Raw genomic sequence first — 15745 nt, 5'->3', positions numbered from 1 at the left:
GTTTAAGTACTGATGTTTGACATGTTCCTGAAACTTGCTACATTTCTTTGTAAATTGAGAATGTTTCTGTAAATGTCTGAATTCAATCTGCTGCTACGATCATGAGTTACATAATCAATAAAGATAAGCAAGCTTGTTCCAGAAGCAGCCATGCAAGCTCAAGCCTTGACACTACCTCCACCATTCTTGAGTGATGAGCTTGTATGTTTTGGATCATGAGCAGATCCTTTCTTTTTCTACACTTTAGCCTTTCCATCACGTTGTTAGAGGTTATTCTTGGTTCCAGAACTTCTTTGGCTCATTTTTGTATTTGTTTGCAAATTCTGCCCTTTTGTTACTTACTGCTGGTGACTGGTTTATAGCTTGTGGTAAGGCTTTTATATTTTTAGTCTGGAAGTCTTCTTTAAATGGTGAAATAAGATATCTTCACAACTGCCTTGTGGGGGGTGGGGGGGGGGAATAACAGCTCTCATAGTGTTTCTGTCATCAGCAATTGTTGTCTTCCTTGGCTGATCTGTTTAATGTCCTGCTGTTAGTACACTAGTACTATAGTTTCTTACTTTTTCAGGACTTTTCAAATTGTGGTATTCAATTTTCTTTTTATTTATCCTTAATAATTATAACAACAAATTCAGTTATCACAGGCAAAGCCCAGGGGTAAAAAAATAGTAGACATTAAGATAATGTAGTAGACATTCTATTAATTATTTTAAAACAATTAAAGCTGAATTTTTAATGTTTAATCACTTATTCATTATTTTTTATTAATTGACCCATGTTTTTGGAGGGGGCAGGATAACCACGCTGGCATTATTTGGTGAATAAATGCAGAAATATAAATTAAAAAAGAACTTGGGCAGTTTGGACATGACACTCAGGAACCTTCCTTTCACAAATAAATGAAACTTAGTAGAAGAGACTAGCAATTAATTTCCTTATTTGTTATGATTATTTTTAGTTAGTCACTTCAAAATGAGTAACTGATCATCAAGTTGTACTGACAGGTTACATTTGTGGTAGCTGTTTCTTAGCAACAGCTTTTTAAATTGTCTTTATCATTTAAGCTTACCTGTTCTGGTTACTTCTACCTATCATATTCCCTCATTAATAAATGTTAAACAGAACTATCACTTATAATGAATAAGCATGTGATATTATATAGATTTTGTCAAATTAGCTGAGATATTAAGAGGCTAAAACAGGGGTGAGGTAAAGAGAAAAGAAGAGGAAATGAATAAGAGAGTACAGCTGGAAGACGCATCTGGCTGGTTGCAGTATTCCTCAGGGGCTCATTTACCAGTACAGATTGTCTCTGTTCTCATGCTGCTAGGGGCCAAAGAGGGTCCTGGTGGTCCTTGCTGAGAACACAGGACACCCTGAAGCATGACATTAAAGTCAGGAAATGTTCCACCGAGTCCACTCTTGGGTAAAAATAGAGGATGGAGTCATCCCACTGCAACCTTGCCAAGAGATAATATACATTTACTCTCTTAATCAGCTATGACCTATGACTTTACCCTCTCCTATTCAATCATATGCCATCCAGGTTAAAGCCAAACTATGAGTCTTTCTAGCGAGCTCTGCCAGGTGTACTTCACAATGGAGCACTCCCTCCCCCATCGCCCCAACCACCAGCACCACCCAACCCTCACTGACACCCGCTGAGCAATTACAATAAAAGAAGATTCACCTGCTTTCTGTGGTCAGAGCTGGTGTGTGTATGTAATATTGACCCAAGGTCCATCTTTGACTCTATAACTTATCATCACTGAGAGACTGCGCATAGGTCATTAAGGCTAAATGGAAACTGTAAATGACAGATATCTTATTTAGTTCTTTATAAGCAGGAAGGGAAGTAAGAGTGTTGGAGAAGTGGCTAGAAGTGGCAGAAACACTGATGCCTCCAGCGATGAGTGAGAAATTAATTAAGACTGCAAATGGTGCAAGTAGTGGAGAAATGTAGCCTGCCTCTGGGAAAGCCCCCCTCTTTCAACACTATTATTGCCATTATCATCATCTCATACAACCCATCCTTGAGTCAGAGTAGTCTCCCTCCCTCCCATGTCCCACCCTTTCTCTCCCTCTCTCTCTGTATCTCCCTCTCTCTGTCTTCCTTTCTTCTATTACCTACCTGCTTGGCAGTGGTGCTGTGTGAAAGCCTAATGAGATGTCTATCACCTGAGTCTAGACTGATTCTTTCTCGGCTCCTGCCAGTCGCAGCAGAGGAGTGCAGTAGCACTTTGAGAATTACAAAGAGCACCAGCTGAAGCTCAGCAAGCTAAGCCATGTACCTATAAATGCGTGTGATAAATGTTCAGCAGAAAAATATTTATATAGGTACTCTTGATGGGGAAATGTGTGAGTGTGAATATAGCATTCAAGGACATACACATACACCGTTATAATGAATTGCATGTACTTTACCCAAAGACAAATGATCATAACTTAAATCCTAGGCAAACTCACCTCTCTATCTCAATGTCTCTGCCTTCCATCTTTCAGGAATCAATTAGAGATAGCAAAGGAAAATAGATTAGGTAAATAGCACAAGGAATCAGAAAATGTATGCCTACAATTCAAGACAAACCTGGTGTTCATCTAAGACACGTTATTATGGCAAGCTCCACTGGACCACCTTTTAATCAGACACTGTCTACTGAGGATTCTTTAGCACTCCTCTGTTTCTCTGAGTGTGTATGTACTGTGAAATGATTAACATGCTAGTCTGAGGAAAAAGACAGATGAGAGAGAGAGAGAGAGAGAGAGAGAGAGAGAGAGAGAGAGAGAGAGAGAGAGAGAGAGAGAGAGAGAGAGAGAGAGCGAGCAAAAAGTATGAGTTGATGGTGAATGTTGCAGGGCTGAATGAAAAGGAATACACCCCCTTCTCTCTGTATGTGTAAAGGGCCATTGGTTCCAAGTGACAGGCTTGCTGAGGGTCAGGGTAGACTGCACTCTGGATAATGGACCTCAGTCATACACACACTGGCAACCCACACACTCACACTCACAACTCCAGGCCTCATTAGCCATATCACCACTGCCTGTGTTCACACATACACAGATACAGATAAATCACAAATTCTCTCTCTCTCTCTCTCTCTCTCTCTCTCTCTCTCTCTCTCTCTCTCTCTCTCTCTCTTTCTCTCTCTCTCTCTCTCTCTCTCTCACACACACACACACACACACACACACACACACACACACACACACACACACACACACACACACACACACACACAGAACATGAAAACAACCGTCATTTATTCTTAATAAAGTAAAAATAAAGGAAAATGAATTTTGTACAGTCTTATCATGTTTTTTTTTCATGTTTGCTATTTGACAGTCAAACTTAGTCAGGGCAACTTACAGTTATCTTATTATAACTGAGCAGCTGATGGTTTAGGGCCCTGCACAGTGGTCAAGCAGTGCCATCTTGGTGATGCTGGGATTGGAACTCATGACCACCTGACCAGGAGTCTAAGGTCTTAACCACTGAAACACCACTCCAAAATCTCTAATGAGTAATCCAGCCGATTTCAGTCTGTCTGAGTTTCAAGTGAAACAAGTGAGTTTAAAAAAAAATCGGAATCTATTCAAGTTATGATATATCTTCTTTGATCTGGTATGTTTTGAGTTCTTGCTTTAGCCTAACTCATTAATGACTCCTTACTATCAGGAAATAATTAAAAGTGCCAGTCAGGCTGCTGTAAATTAAGCAGTCTGTATGTACAGGTGTTAGTCAGACAGATTTGTGGCCTAACGTGCGATTTTGAGATTAAAGACTCCAGAGTGAAGCAGGGAGGAGTGAGGAAGAGATTAAGGGGGATTGTGAACATGAGAGCAACACCAAACAGCATTAGTGACATGTTCTCACCTTGTCTTACCACTTATCTGCTGTGTGAAGATAGCACGCTCTGATATGATGCTTATTTCATCATAACATCCAACATTTAAGAACTAGGAAAAGAACATTCCACTGAGCTTGACATTCCATTTTTGACATCTTCTAGGTCTATTGCTGACAGCCAAAAGAGTTTGCAGAATAGCAAACTCATCTAATGCCAGGTACGTGGTAATAAATCTTGACATTTAAGTCTAATAGAAACAATAATTGATAAACCTGAAAGATGACTATCCACAAAAAAATTGTGTGCTTTTTTTTTTAGTTATTGTTTTCCTACAATCTTGTCTTTGTATTCATCTCCACACTTTTGCTCTCTCGCTCTCTCTCCCTTTCTCTCTCTCTCTCTCTCTCTCTCTCTCTCTCTCTCTCTCTCTCTCTCTCTCTCTCCCTAGTGAGGTACTGCCGAAGTTGAGTCAATTAAAAGCGTGCATCTCAGCCAGAGTGGGAGGAGGGAGACTCCCTAGGGGGCAGACAGTATGGCTGTGCAGAGAAGCACTCTCCCTCTGTGAAAACGCCTCAGATGGGACTATGACAGCTGTGACCAACCTACAGCTTCAGAGGCGATAACAAGCCTTATTAGACTCTTAGACTCTCACTTCCATCCTACCCATACCCCCACCTATCCACACCGGTACACAATACAACCTGTTCCATATAATGCAGACCTAATTTTCGATATTCTGCTGTTCCTCCATGAACTAGCATACAGAGCTGCATGTAAGACCCACTTGCATGTACAGTTATGCATTACTTGCATTTAGTATCCTTATGCAGGTTGTGTACTAATGTTCTTTTATATGTTCCTCATGAAAGTTATCCTATAATTACTTAGAATATCTTCCATGTATAGCCATATATAATATGAAAAAGAAAACACACACCAGGCATGTACAGAATTAACATTTGATTTCATTTATTTGTCAGTCACCAAATGATGAGATACATTCTCTTAAAAAAAGAAACAATGAAAGAGATATCTTTTTTTTTTTCATCTTAAAAACGTATAATACAATATTCTCAATATATAGATTTTTATACAAAATAAAAGGTCATGGAACAGTAAAGAAAGCGCAATCCCTTGAACACACAAAATGATGGAAGAAGACACGTAGTTTGTCACTTCCATACAATAACATTATAAGACTGCTGTTATATATTAAATATTTAATATTAGAGCTTACTATTCTGATATCTGCATTAACACGGCTTCTTTAAAGCATGTCTGATGAGTCAAGGTGGCTGGTACTGCACTGACAGCTTGCACAAGATTATGGTTAATAGGCAAACAGAGAAAGCAATGTGCAGTCTGACATATCAGAGGACTGGGGCAAATATTAAATAATGACAACAAAAATTGTACTAAGGATATTCCACTGGGTCATGGATTAGCGTCACAAAACCGGGCCAGTTTAGTAGCTTTATTTGAGTGCAAAATTTGATGAAGTAAGTTATCCTTGACCTTTTGCCATAATGACGCGGCCCATTTCCCTCCCGGCTGCTTTATGGAGCACAGCCGTGCTTAAGGAGTAAAGGAGCGAGTTTAGAAGCATGGGGCTGTATCTATAAAGAGCTCATATACACAAACAGAATGAGAGAGGGAAAGAAGAGTCGTTATAAAGAGAATGGTTCTTTCACTAGACGTAGCCACTGCCACAAATCACTGCAAGCCCTTTTCCATTTTTTTCATTTTTTTTACAACACAGAAAATAAGGCCTAGGCTATGTTGATGTTTACCTGATTTATTTATTTTTGTCTTTTTCATCTCTGATTAATGACATAAAATCTAAATAAAGCTAAAAAAATTTATGCATGTCTATTTCATAGCACCTCAAAATTAAACAGCACATGAATTTACAATACAACACTTCCCGTTTTTGCCACACACAAGAGAGACCAAACTGCTTCTATGGGATTCTAACAGTTCATAAATTAAATTAATAAGAAACTAATGCCTTGCTCTTTCAATTAAAATTATTTTCTGTGTAAATGCATGTCCTTTCCTGGACAAACAGACAGTTCTACTAACTTGCTGTGTGCTGGATGACTGTGTTAACCATGCCCATCACTCAACATATGTGAGAGAGGGAAAAGAGGCCTTTTGATGTGAGGGGGGTGTATTCAATCTGCAATAATGATGCATTACTGCAGCATCACTTTGGAGATTAAAAACAAGACGCTGAATTTCAATCAAGTCGTTAATGGGCCAATGAAGGATGATGGGCCAGTCTGGGCTGGCAGGGGAGCTGAACCTATCGGCGAGAGAAGAAGGTGAGTATGTTCTAACATAATCTCTCACTGAAAGAGAAAGAGTGAGAGAGAGGAGAGAAAATAAGAACCACTGCTTGCTTGTTTTTTTATTCCAGCAGAAGTGATCTCCATTAGGTTGTTCAGAAATGTAACTATCTTTCTACCCAGTGAAAAGGTAGCATTTTTTATGCAAGCTGAATAACTTCACTTTGAATCAACAAAGTGTTTAATTTTTCTGCATATTGGTTTAATGGATATGAAACATGACAGATACAGCTCCTACCTTCCAGGGGCCAGCTCACCATTGTGTAAGTAAGAAATGGATTTGTTTTACGCAGTTAAAGTGCTCAAGCATTTAGTTTTGACTGGAGAAGAAGGCAATGTTAGGTAACACAGTTGAGATTGTCATCACGGTTCGTTCTGCAAGAGCAAAGGGTTAACATCAAGCGAAAATAATCTAACATAGGACCATTTCAGAAAACAATACAGAGAAATGAGCAGGCTGAGTAAGACAGAACTTAGAAACTGAAACTATGGTATTTCAGCTTGATTTTCGTCACGCACAGTGCATCTTCCTGGAAAGGAAGCGGTGCGCCCCACTCTAAGCAGGTCTAAAGGTAGTTTGATCTCATATTGTACATAGGAAAGCATGGCATCTTAGCCAGGCACCCAACTCTGGTTACCGTGGCTCTGTTGTGGGCCTGTGAGTCCCATACTCATGCCCATGCCCATTCCAACACCCATCCCCTGTGCCAGAGAGCAGTCAAAGTTAAAGTCCATCTCCTCTGTTGAGTCCATCATGTCATGGAGGAGAACAGACTCAACATCACAGTCCAGGCTGCCATGGAATATGTCCAGATCTAAGTCTGCTGGTAGCCGCTCATGAGGGTAGCCATGATGATGGTGGTGGTAGCCTTGGTAAACACTACCCCCTCCCCCCATTCCCTGAGCTTGATGGTATGGTCCATCAGCCATTGCCTGCTGGTGTGGGCCTGGGTATGTCGCACTGTAACGGGGGTGAGGGTGTGGTGCAGTGGCTAGGTGGCAAGAGTCCTGAGAGATGCCCTGCATGCCAGCAGGGTTTGGGGGCAGTGTGGTTGAGGCAGGAAGGTGTGCATGGGCTGGAGGACTGTACAGGTATGGAGCTTTATTACTGTATGTTTGCATGTGGCCACTGATGGGTTGGGTATGAACAACATGGCTTTGATTCTGATGGTTCTGGCTCAGGCTGTGACTCATGCTGTGATTCATGCTTTGGCTATGAGTGGGGTTATTGGCAATACTTGAACCAGAGCTATGGCTGTGTGATTGGTTGAGACTATGGGTGCTGCTGTGGCTGTGAGCAGAGTTATGATCATGTGTGCCATTGTGGGTGTGCCCAGAGTTATGGCTATGACAGTTCCCCATCCTACTGCTAGAAGGTGCCATCATGGGCTCATGCTCCTGGCCAAGCATCATGTCCTTAGCACAGTACTGAGAGCCTCCAGTAAGTAGACGCTGCAGTGTGTTTGTGCCTGAGTAAGTCTGCATGCTGCCAGAAAAGCTAGAGGCCTTATTTTCCTGGATAGTCTGCAATGGTGTTTGGTGGCACAAAATGCCCATGCCTGCTTGTCCATAGGCTGGGCTACTGTAGGAGCTCTGAATTTTTGACCCACTGCTGTAGTGATATGGAGGCCGTTTGTGGCATGGGGTTTGTTGGTGGTGGTAACCTTCTTCTAAACTGATAGCTCCAGTGAGGTCTGCTAGCTGTGGCAGTTCCACAGGTGGGCAATGTGCCACCGGTGAGCGAGTACTGGAGGGACTGGGGTAGATGTGTGGAGAAGTGGAGCAGGACAATCTACCCTCCTCTGGGTTTTCTAACTCCTCCTCTGCCATAATAGGTGACAGACTCAGTGTGGAGGCTGCAGAGCTAGTCCGAGAGTGGAGATCAGTCCATGCCTCAAACTCCTCCCCAACACCTGTTGCTCCTGTCACAGGCTTCCCTGTTGGGCTAGTCTGCTCTGGGGAACCATGAAATCCTTGCCCCACAGTGGCCACCACTGATCTGCCTACCCCTTTTTTGCGGTTTACACGGCCTTTGCACTTCAGGTACTTGGTGCTGTTGTCCATGGAGACTGCCCGTCGCCGGGGAGCTTTCCCAGCCTTACTCCCTTCTGGGTTCAGCATCCACCAGGAGCTCTTCCCTGTGCCTTCATTCTGCACCCGGATGAAGCGGGTGTGGAGTGAAAGATTGTGACGTATGGAGTTCTGCATGTGAAGAGACAAAGAAAGAAAGAACAGACTATTACATCTTAAAAGAAATAGAAATATACAGAAAATAGTGAAAAAAATGTTCATTTATTTTAAACACCGTACCCTAATTTCATAAAAGCAGTTATCCTGCAAGGGATTCATTGCTTGGTTTCTTTGCAATGTAGCTAGCTATTAATGAATGGCAGACATGTATTTTTTTTTATGACATGTATTCTGTTGTTTTGTCTGTGACAAGGGGATTCCTTTCTCAGACTGGTGTGGATGTCAGCTAATCTATGGTTCATTGTGCTTGGCTTGGGTTATGTTTGAAGCTTGTGCCAGCCTGGCCCTTTGCCAGTCTTCTTTCCCAGTCTGAGAAAGGAAATATGTTGAGTTGAGCCAGTGGTGAATGCAAACATTAAAGTCTGACAAATCAGCCTCCCACTCTGGCTAGATTTGCTTCTGCATCTCACCCTGTCTTTACTTGTCTAACATACAAATGCTCCAGAGAGGCTCCTTGTTCTCTTACATTTAATTGACTACATTCTATTTTATTAATTATTTATCCAGAGCCAACTCAAATGAAAGAAATGTACATGCTGACAGGTCACATCACATATGTACCTCAGGTCTCAAGTGTCTAATGTTTGATTCAGGTTTCCTGTCTTGCACTTTAATAATCACTCAGATTCTTAGCTATAGGTTGCACAAGGAAAACACTGCTCTGCTATATCTAGGGAAATCATTGCAGTGCATTTATTAACACACTGTCTGTATGTACTAATAGAATAACATAATCTATCTATCAGACTTCTTACTGTGAGCATGCCCATCGAAAATATGACATAAGTCTCCTTTGCTCAGTTCTCTCTTCATCATTCTTATGTTCATTTTGCATTTGCACTTACTTATTGTCATTGTTATTGTTTTTGGTTTGTTAAAACTCATTATATTTTGTAATTCCCTTTTGCACAATAAATATATTTGCACTATTTTTAAATGCTACTTTATCATTATCTAATATATTTTCTCCCATCTTCTCATTTCTCTTATTATTATATAATAGTCTCTTTATTCTGATGCACAGATCTGTAAACAGCCAAACAGGTTTACATTTCACTGTAAGCTGTATTCTGTATATAACTTGTGTTTGTGACAAATACAAATCTTGAATCTTGTATAATATTGTCATTTGCTAGATATGGGGCTAGACAAAGATCTTAGGTTTGTAATCAAATTTACCAACCTAAAAACATTTCTGGGTGTATTTGGTAAATAATACATTGCCCAATTCCTTTTAATTTAATGATACATTAACTGCACAAGTCTGGAAGGGGAAAAATTTAATATACTGTGTGTGTCCAACATTTACCTAGTGGAGCACCTTCCATTGGTTATTTATTGTTGTTACAAAATTATACTCTTAACTGCTAATCATTCAATCATAAAGCAACCCATTTTGTATTCTGAAAGATACATTTAATAACATGTTGTTTTCAAAAAGTGAATGAATGATGGTATTAAATCTGTCTCTATGTATAGTATATGGAATGTATTTCCATATTTTTTAACAACATTAATGTTTTTATAGTTTATGGATGTATGTACTATAAAGATGAGGTTGAATGAAAAAAAAAAAGACAAATAAATAAATAAATCAGCATCTCCTGTCAGGTGATCAAAGAATGGCTCCTCAAGGTAGCACCTCTAACTGAGAAGGGTAACCATGGCAACAGTGTAAACGTGAACACAAAATAAAGCTTGAATCTGTTGTGGGGATCGCTTATGAGAAGGGAGGAGGAAAGAGTTGCTTTTTGAAGCTGCAGCTGAGCTCCTCATAGCCTTTCATCAAGCCACTAGGCCTGTGGTAGAACTTGCTGGGTATGTCAAAATATGTCATTACTGCATCACTACAAATTAAAATCCAAGAGTCCAAACTTCACTGGGTTTATATATTTTTATTTATTTATTTATTGGTTGATTGATTGACAATAATGAAATGAATGATTATTATTATATTTATGATAATAAGTGGCGGAGTGGTGGCTCCAGCAGTTAAGGCGCTGGGTTGCCGATCGGAACGTCTGGGGTTTAAGCCCCGGTATCGGCAGGCTGCCACTCTTAACCCTTTATGCTCCGGGGGTCCCTTACGAGGGAAATATCGAGGTCCGTGACGTCGAAGTGACGTGGGGCCGCCTTCCCGTGGGCTCACCACCTGCAGGAGGGACCGTAAGGGACGTCTTGTACTGAGACAGTTAAGTTCCTTTTGTTGACTGTCACACGTCTGTTATTTATGCTATTTCTAATTCATTTTGAATTCTTCATGAACGCTTCTTTCTGTGTGCAGGTCTAAATGGGCCTGAATCAGAAGATGAGTCAGGGGCTGTTTGGGCATCCCAGTCCTCTCACACCCCAGAAACTGCCAATTAGCACAAATCCCTGCTTCATTCCACATAATCCCAGACAATCATAGTCTAATTCTAGTTGACTCATGGGCACTCCCAGATAGGTGGATCCCATGTTTGGGCAGGGATAAAGATAGTACAGGCCCTGCTACCTCTGTGATGCTAGCCTATTGCAGAGAAGAAACCATAAAGTGTAAAATGAATGATCTGGTGATAATCTAACTTCTTATTGTTCTTATTGTTTAAAAGATATATGCAAGATATTGAATGTCACTATATTGCTTAGTATAATATATTGATTTAATTTAATACAGTATGTATAGCATAAATGAAACCAGATATATCACTTCACACAGTTTTTGTGCAAAGGCTCACACACTTCATTTACATCCCTAGGGAGCAGGTGTAAGCTAAATAGAAGTAATGCTGCCTACTGCTATTAGAAGAGAGCTCAGAGCCTATGTCAAGGGCCATAAAATCAAAGACCTCACCTTTTTTCCCACCAATAAAACACTTTCAGACACTGTTAATTAACTGCATACACACATACACACACTATACTGCATACACCAATGCCTGACAACACAACAAGGAAACAAAGAGACTTGAGGACAGCTCTTCTTCAATTGAAAAATAGTCCAACATCCCAGTTGCCCCTTTCTAAAAGTGTTTGAACTTAGCTCTCATTAAGGACTACAATCCTGATAGTTCTACTACCTCCACACATCCTTACCCAAGTTGTCATTGTCCTAAGATTAAGAGCTTAAGACCTACTAACCTCCCAGTCTGACAAGTTTGCACTTTTTTCCAAAGCACAGGTGGCCTTGGCACTAAATGGGCTTTTCCAAGAGCATGCTTTTGATTGGAGCCAAAGGTCCAGACTTCCTGTTTCAAGAAGCCTCGCTTTGTACCCATTATCAAAAAAGAGAATTAATCTCTCCCTGTCTTCCTCTTGTCCTTCTTTTCACCTATTATGTACCCCCTATTCAAATCGATTTCTGCTCAATGCCACACTCCCACCCAGATTCATCTAATATTCAGAATGGGAGCATCCGCATTGAGAATGGATTGAACCAATTTGACAAAGAATCCCAGTTTTTGAGAGCTCAGGGTCAACACAAAATAATCAACAGGAGACACCATGACAACAAAATGGAAAGAGTTTTCAATGGCTTTACTGAAGGAGGCCCACTGTCCTGTGCTATTTAAAGCTTTCCCTAACATACCTTGCCCACATACTCAAGAGCTTCAGCATTAGCTGATGATTTTGGAAATACAACCCCAAAAGGAAAAAAAAGAATGTTTACAAGAACCTTTTAATAATGATCATGGCTAGTCTATCAGACAGCATTGAAAATTTGCATGAGATTCGTGACAGCGCCCAGTTCACAAGCTTGGCTGTGTGCCATCTGCCCAATGTCATTGCTTCTAGGCAGGCACTCAGCCCCTTCAGACTGGCATAGAGGGCAGCTGCGTGGAGGACGGGGTGGGAATGTGAGGGTGCAGCCTGGGGCCCACTGTGAGAACCATCTAAGTAGCACAATGGAGCTCCCATCCACAAATACCGCTCTCTCCCGCTTCAATCTGCTACCGCCCACTGTTAACTCAAGTAGGCCCATGAAACAGGTCAAACTATTAAGGCCCAACTTGTTGGGTGTATAATCACAACTAAAAGAACAGCCTGATGAGATTGAGGCTAAAGCATGTAGCAAAGGAAAGAAACCACTCAACCAGTTCAGATAACATTATCACACAAAAGAAAGACTATATACCATGACACACAGAGCAGCATCTGCCAGACAAGACCAGGAATCTTCAACCAGTCATTATTAAGCCATTTCATATGTCAGCAGCCATTACATACTGTCTCTCTATACACCCCATTAGTTTGATAAGCAAGTGTGTGTGTGTGTGTGTGTGTGTGTGTGTGTGTGTGTGTGTGTGTGTGTGTGTGTGTGTATGTTGTGGGGGTGAGGGTAGTATTAACTGCATTTACTGTGAAATGTTTTCTTTTAACAGCAAAGAGGAGGGTTGGGGTGGGGGGCAACTTGATGCAAGAGGTTTTGTTCGGCACAGGAATGAGTTTTGTCAGCAAAGCCCGTCTCTAGGCTATTGATGGAAATTAGCAGCGGATAAATATTCACATCCTGTGATTGATGTCACGGCTGGGCTTGTCCCTTTGAAGGAAAATAAAGAATGCAGAGGCACACAGATTAATGAAAACGGGGGGGGTAAATGTCTTCACACATTTCTCACAAGGAGGGGGGATTCTGAAAAGGAGCATAGAAATTCAGACTTCAGCTAATGCGGTTAGCACAGAAACAGCCGAAAAAAAGAATATTCCAACCCACAACACAAAATAAACACAGAACACATATGTAAAAATTTATCAATGATGAAGAGATTCAATTGTTTAATTAATCTGCCAATAACAATTTACAATGTATTATTAATTATTGATATGTGAATAACAGAACATGAAATTAATTGTCTTTAAAATATATACAATCACATCATCACAATGTCCACAGAATTCTGGGTAAATATGGCATATTTAAAAGCAGAAATGAAAGTGGAGGTGCACATGTCTACCAGCTCTGTGGCCAGAAACTGACAGCCACTCTGCTGCGAGGGTAATGGGGTTGGTGGGTGATTCCTGCCTGGCTGTGTGATAATTGCAGAGCCCAGGCTGTGTTTCCTGCAGGCTGGGTGGATAGCGGGTGGCTGGGTGTGGATACAGGCTTGTGTGGGCTGAGTAGGTAAAAATAGCAGTGCCAGCTTAGCCGAGCATCTGAGAGCTGGACAGGGGATCGGAAAATCCCCCACCCAGCACAAGAGTAGCCATGCTTTATCTGTAGAACAGGCCAAGAAGCGACCTGGGATTCTCGCATCCTCCAGTTCAGTCAAAAGCAGCTGGGAGTGCGTCACAAGCGCAGCATGAGGGCAGCTTTTCCAGCACTGGTCTGCCAGATCATGCCAGACCTTCCCTCCACCCCCCAGGGAGTATTCACACAACAGGTGCAGGAGTGGTACACCTGTGGGAGCTCTTGATTGCTCCAACCATGTGCACACACATACACACGCCTACACACCTTCTTTGTGAACTCGACTCACATTTTCCACAGTGCTTGCCATATACCTTGTTAAGTCGTGCACATTCTGAACAGGTTTTAACTGCGGGATTTTACAAGGAATGGCTGTAAGTAAGTATCAGTGCACAGCTTTGTGTGTGTGTGTGTGTGTGTGTGTGTGTGTGTGTGTGTGTGCGTGCGTGCGTGCGTGCGTGCGTGCGTGCATGCGTGCATGCGTGCGTGCACGTGTCCACAAGTGTCTGTAAGGTTGGTCTATTTAATAGCCCACAGGCAGAGTGCAAGGATTTGATTATATTGCAACCTTCATCTGCCACATACAAAAAAATGGACAAGCAACAATAGGACAAATGCAGGCAGCCCTTTTTTTCTTCTCTCTCATCATAATCTTATTCATAGTCATAAGAATTTCATTTCCCACATTCTAAAGGTCAGCACACACCTCTGATCAGACTTTAATACAGATCATTCTCTGGGTTTAATTTAATTTCACCAGAGCAGGAAACTCATTTGCAAGACATGTGTTCAGCATGCAAAATTTATACAATCACTGATTTAATTGTTTCAGTTTCAGAGCTTGGGAATATGCTGGTGCAATCAGATGCTTAGACCCCTACACTTACACACACACACACACACACACACACATACACCTTTACTCTATAGTCAAAGGCTCAGGTAGTTCGATGAACTAAACTCATGAATGCGCTCGTGCAATTCATTCTGATGAATTGGTCAAGCAGACTTGAATACTTTTAAAATCACCTCCTTAGAAATCGAGCAAGCCTAGGAGCTTAAGGAGCAGCTCAGAGGCATGCTCACACATGCAGCTGATGACCAAGTCATGCATTGGTGAGCAGCAACCTCTTGCAACATACTCAACATATACGTGCACACACAAGCCTGGCACATGGGGCACTCTTAAAACAGAAGTACCAAGCGACCAGTTGCTAAGGAGACCCATGGGAAAGGGAGGGCTCTTGTTGCCATAGCAGCCTTTTCTCTCCCAGCCAACTATCCCTCCCCAAGAGAATGACATGGGGGAATTTGGGGGAAGGGAAGAAGACCAGGGGAGTTTACTCAAGTAAAGTACATGGGGGGGGGGGGGTAATTGGTGAGGTGAACTGTATTGTGAACCTTCAACTACATGTTTAATCTATAACAATATACTGTATAAACCTCACAAATATTAATAATTTAACTGCAAACAAATTATAAACAAATTATAAAAGTATTATATTTGTGAACCAAAAATAAAAATGAGCCAATAAAGAAAAAAGAAGGTGATGGAATTCTTCCATCAATATCAATTAATTTCAGACTCTGTAATAATCTGGTTCTTTTCCACGCACATATGGCTCCCACTGAGAGACAATTCGGGTTGGTCTTGTCTCCGTGCAGACTATACTCATAGGAGATCTTGTTTCCATTCCTGTTCCTTTGGAAAACAGGACTTCTCTAAATTATCTAGGGCAATGACATTATAAAATCTAAGATTGTAATACATTGTAATCACATTGTAGCCAATGTAATAGAAATGGTTAAAAACTATCCTTATTTAAACTTCCTTCTGGTGGGAGCTACAAAACATGAGAAGAGTATCTTTTCAGTGGGTGTTCAAACTCATGAATGGACATGGGAACATTTTTCAACTTTAGTACAGAATCATGTAATCACCGAAAGTCCTGTAACACCTTCTTTTCTTTTCCACCTTGTACTCTGCAACAAATTATCTTTATACATATCATCTACACTACATGTAAAAGAAACCCTCGTCTGGCACATGTTTCCATGTTTTAATTTTGTGTGTGCTGTGTGTATGGAAGTCAGACTTATATTAATATAGGGAACCGAAGTCAAAGTCTTTG

The 15745-nt window shown here is 41.2% G+C and overlaps 1 protein-coding gene across 1 annotated transcript in view; it reads right to left on the bottom strand.

The window, feature by feature from the left end:
• Positions 1-4797: 4797 nt before the first annotated feature.
• foxo6a (forkhead box O6 a) overlaps positions 4798-15745 on the bottom strand; it is a 30579-nt gene continuing 19631 nt past the window's right edge. The window contains exon 2 of the mRNA XM_083551236.1: positions 4798-8398. Within this exon, the coding sequence (XP_083407362.1) occupies positions 6809-8398 (1590 nt within the window). The 3' untranslated portion in view covers positions 4798-6808. The remainder of the gene's footprint in view (positions 8399-15745) is intronic.

The sequence above is a fragment of the Silurus aristotelis genome (assembly GCF_946808225.1).
Source record: "Silurus aristotelis genome assembly, chromosome: 1".
NCBI lineage: Eukaryota > Metazoa > Chordata > Actinopteri > Siluriformes > Siluridae > Silurus > Silurus aristotelis.
Note: the sequence above shows the minus strand (reverse complement) of the source record. Positions and strands in the feature narration are given on the sequence as shown.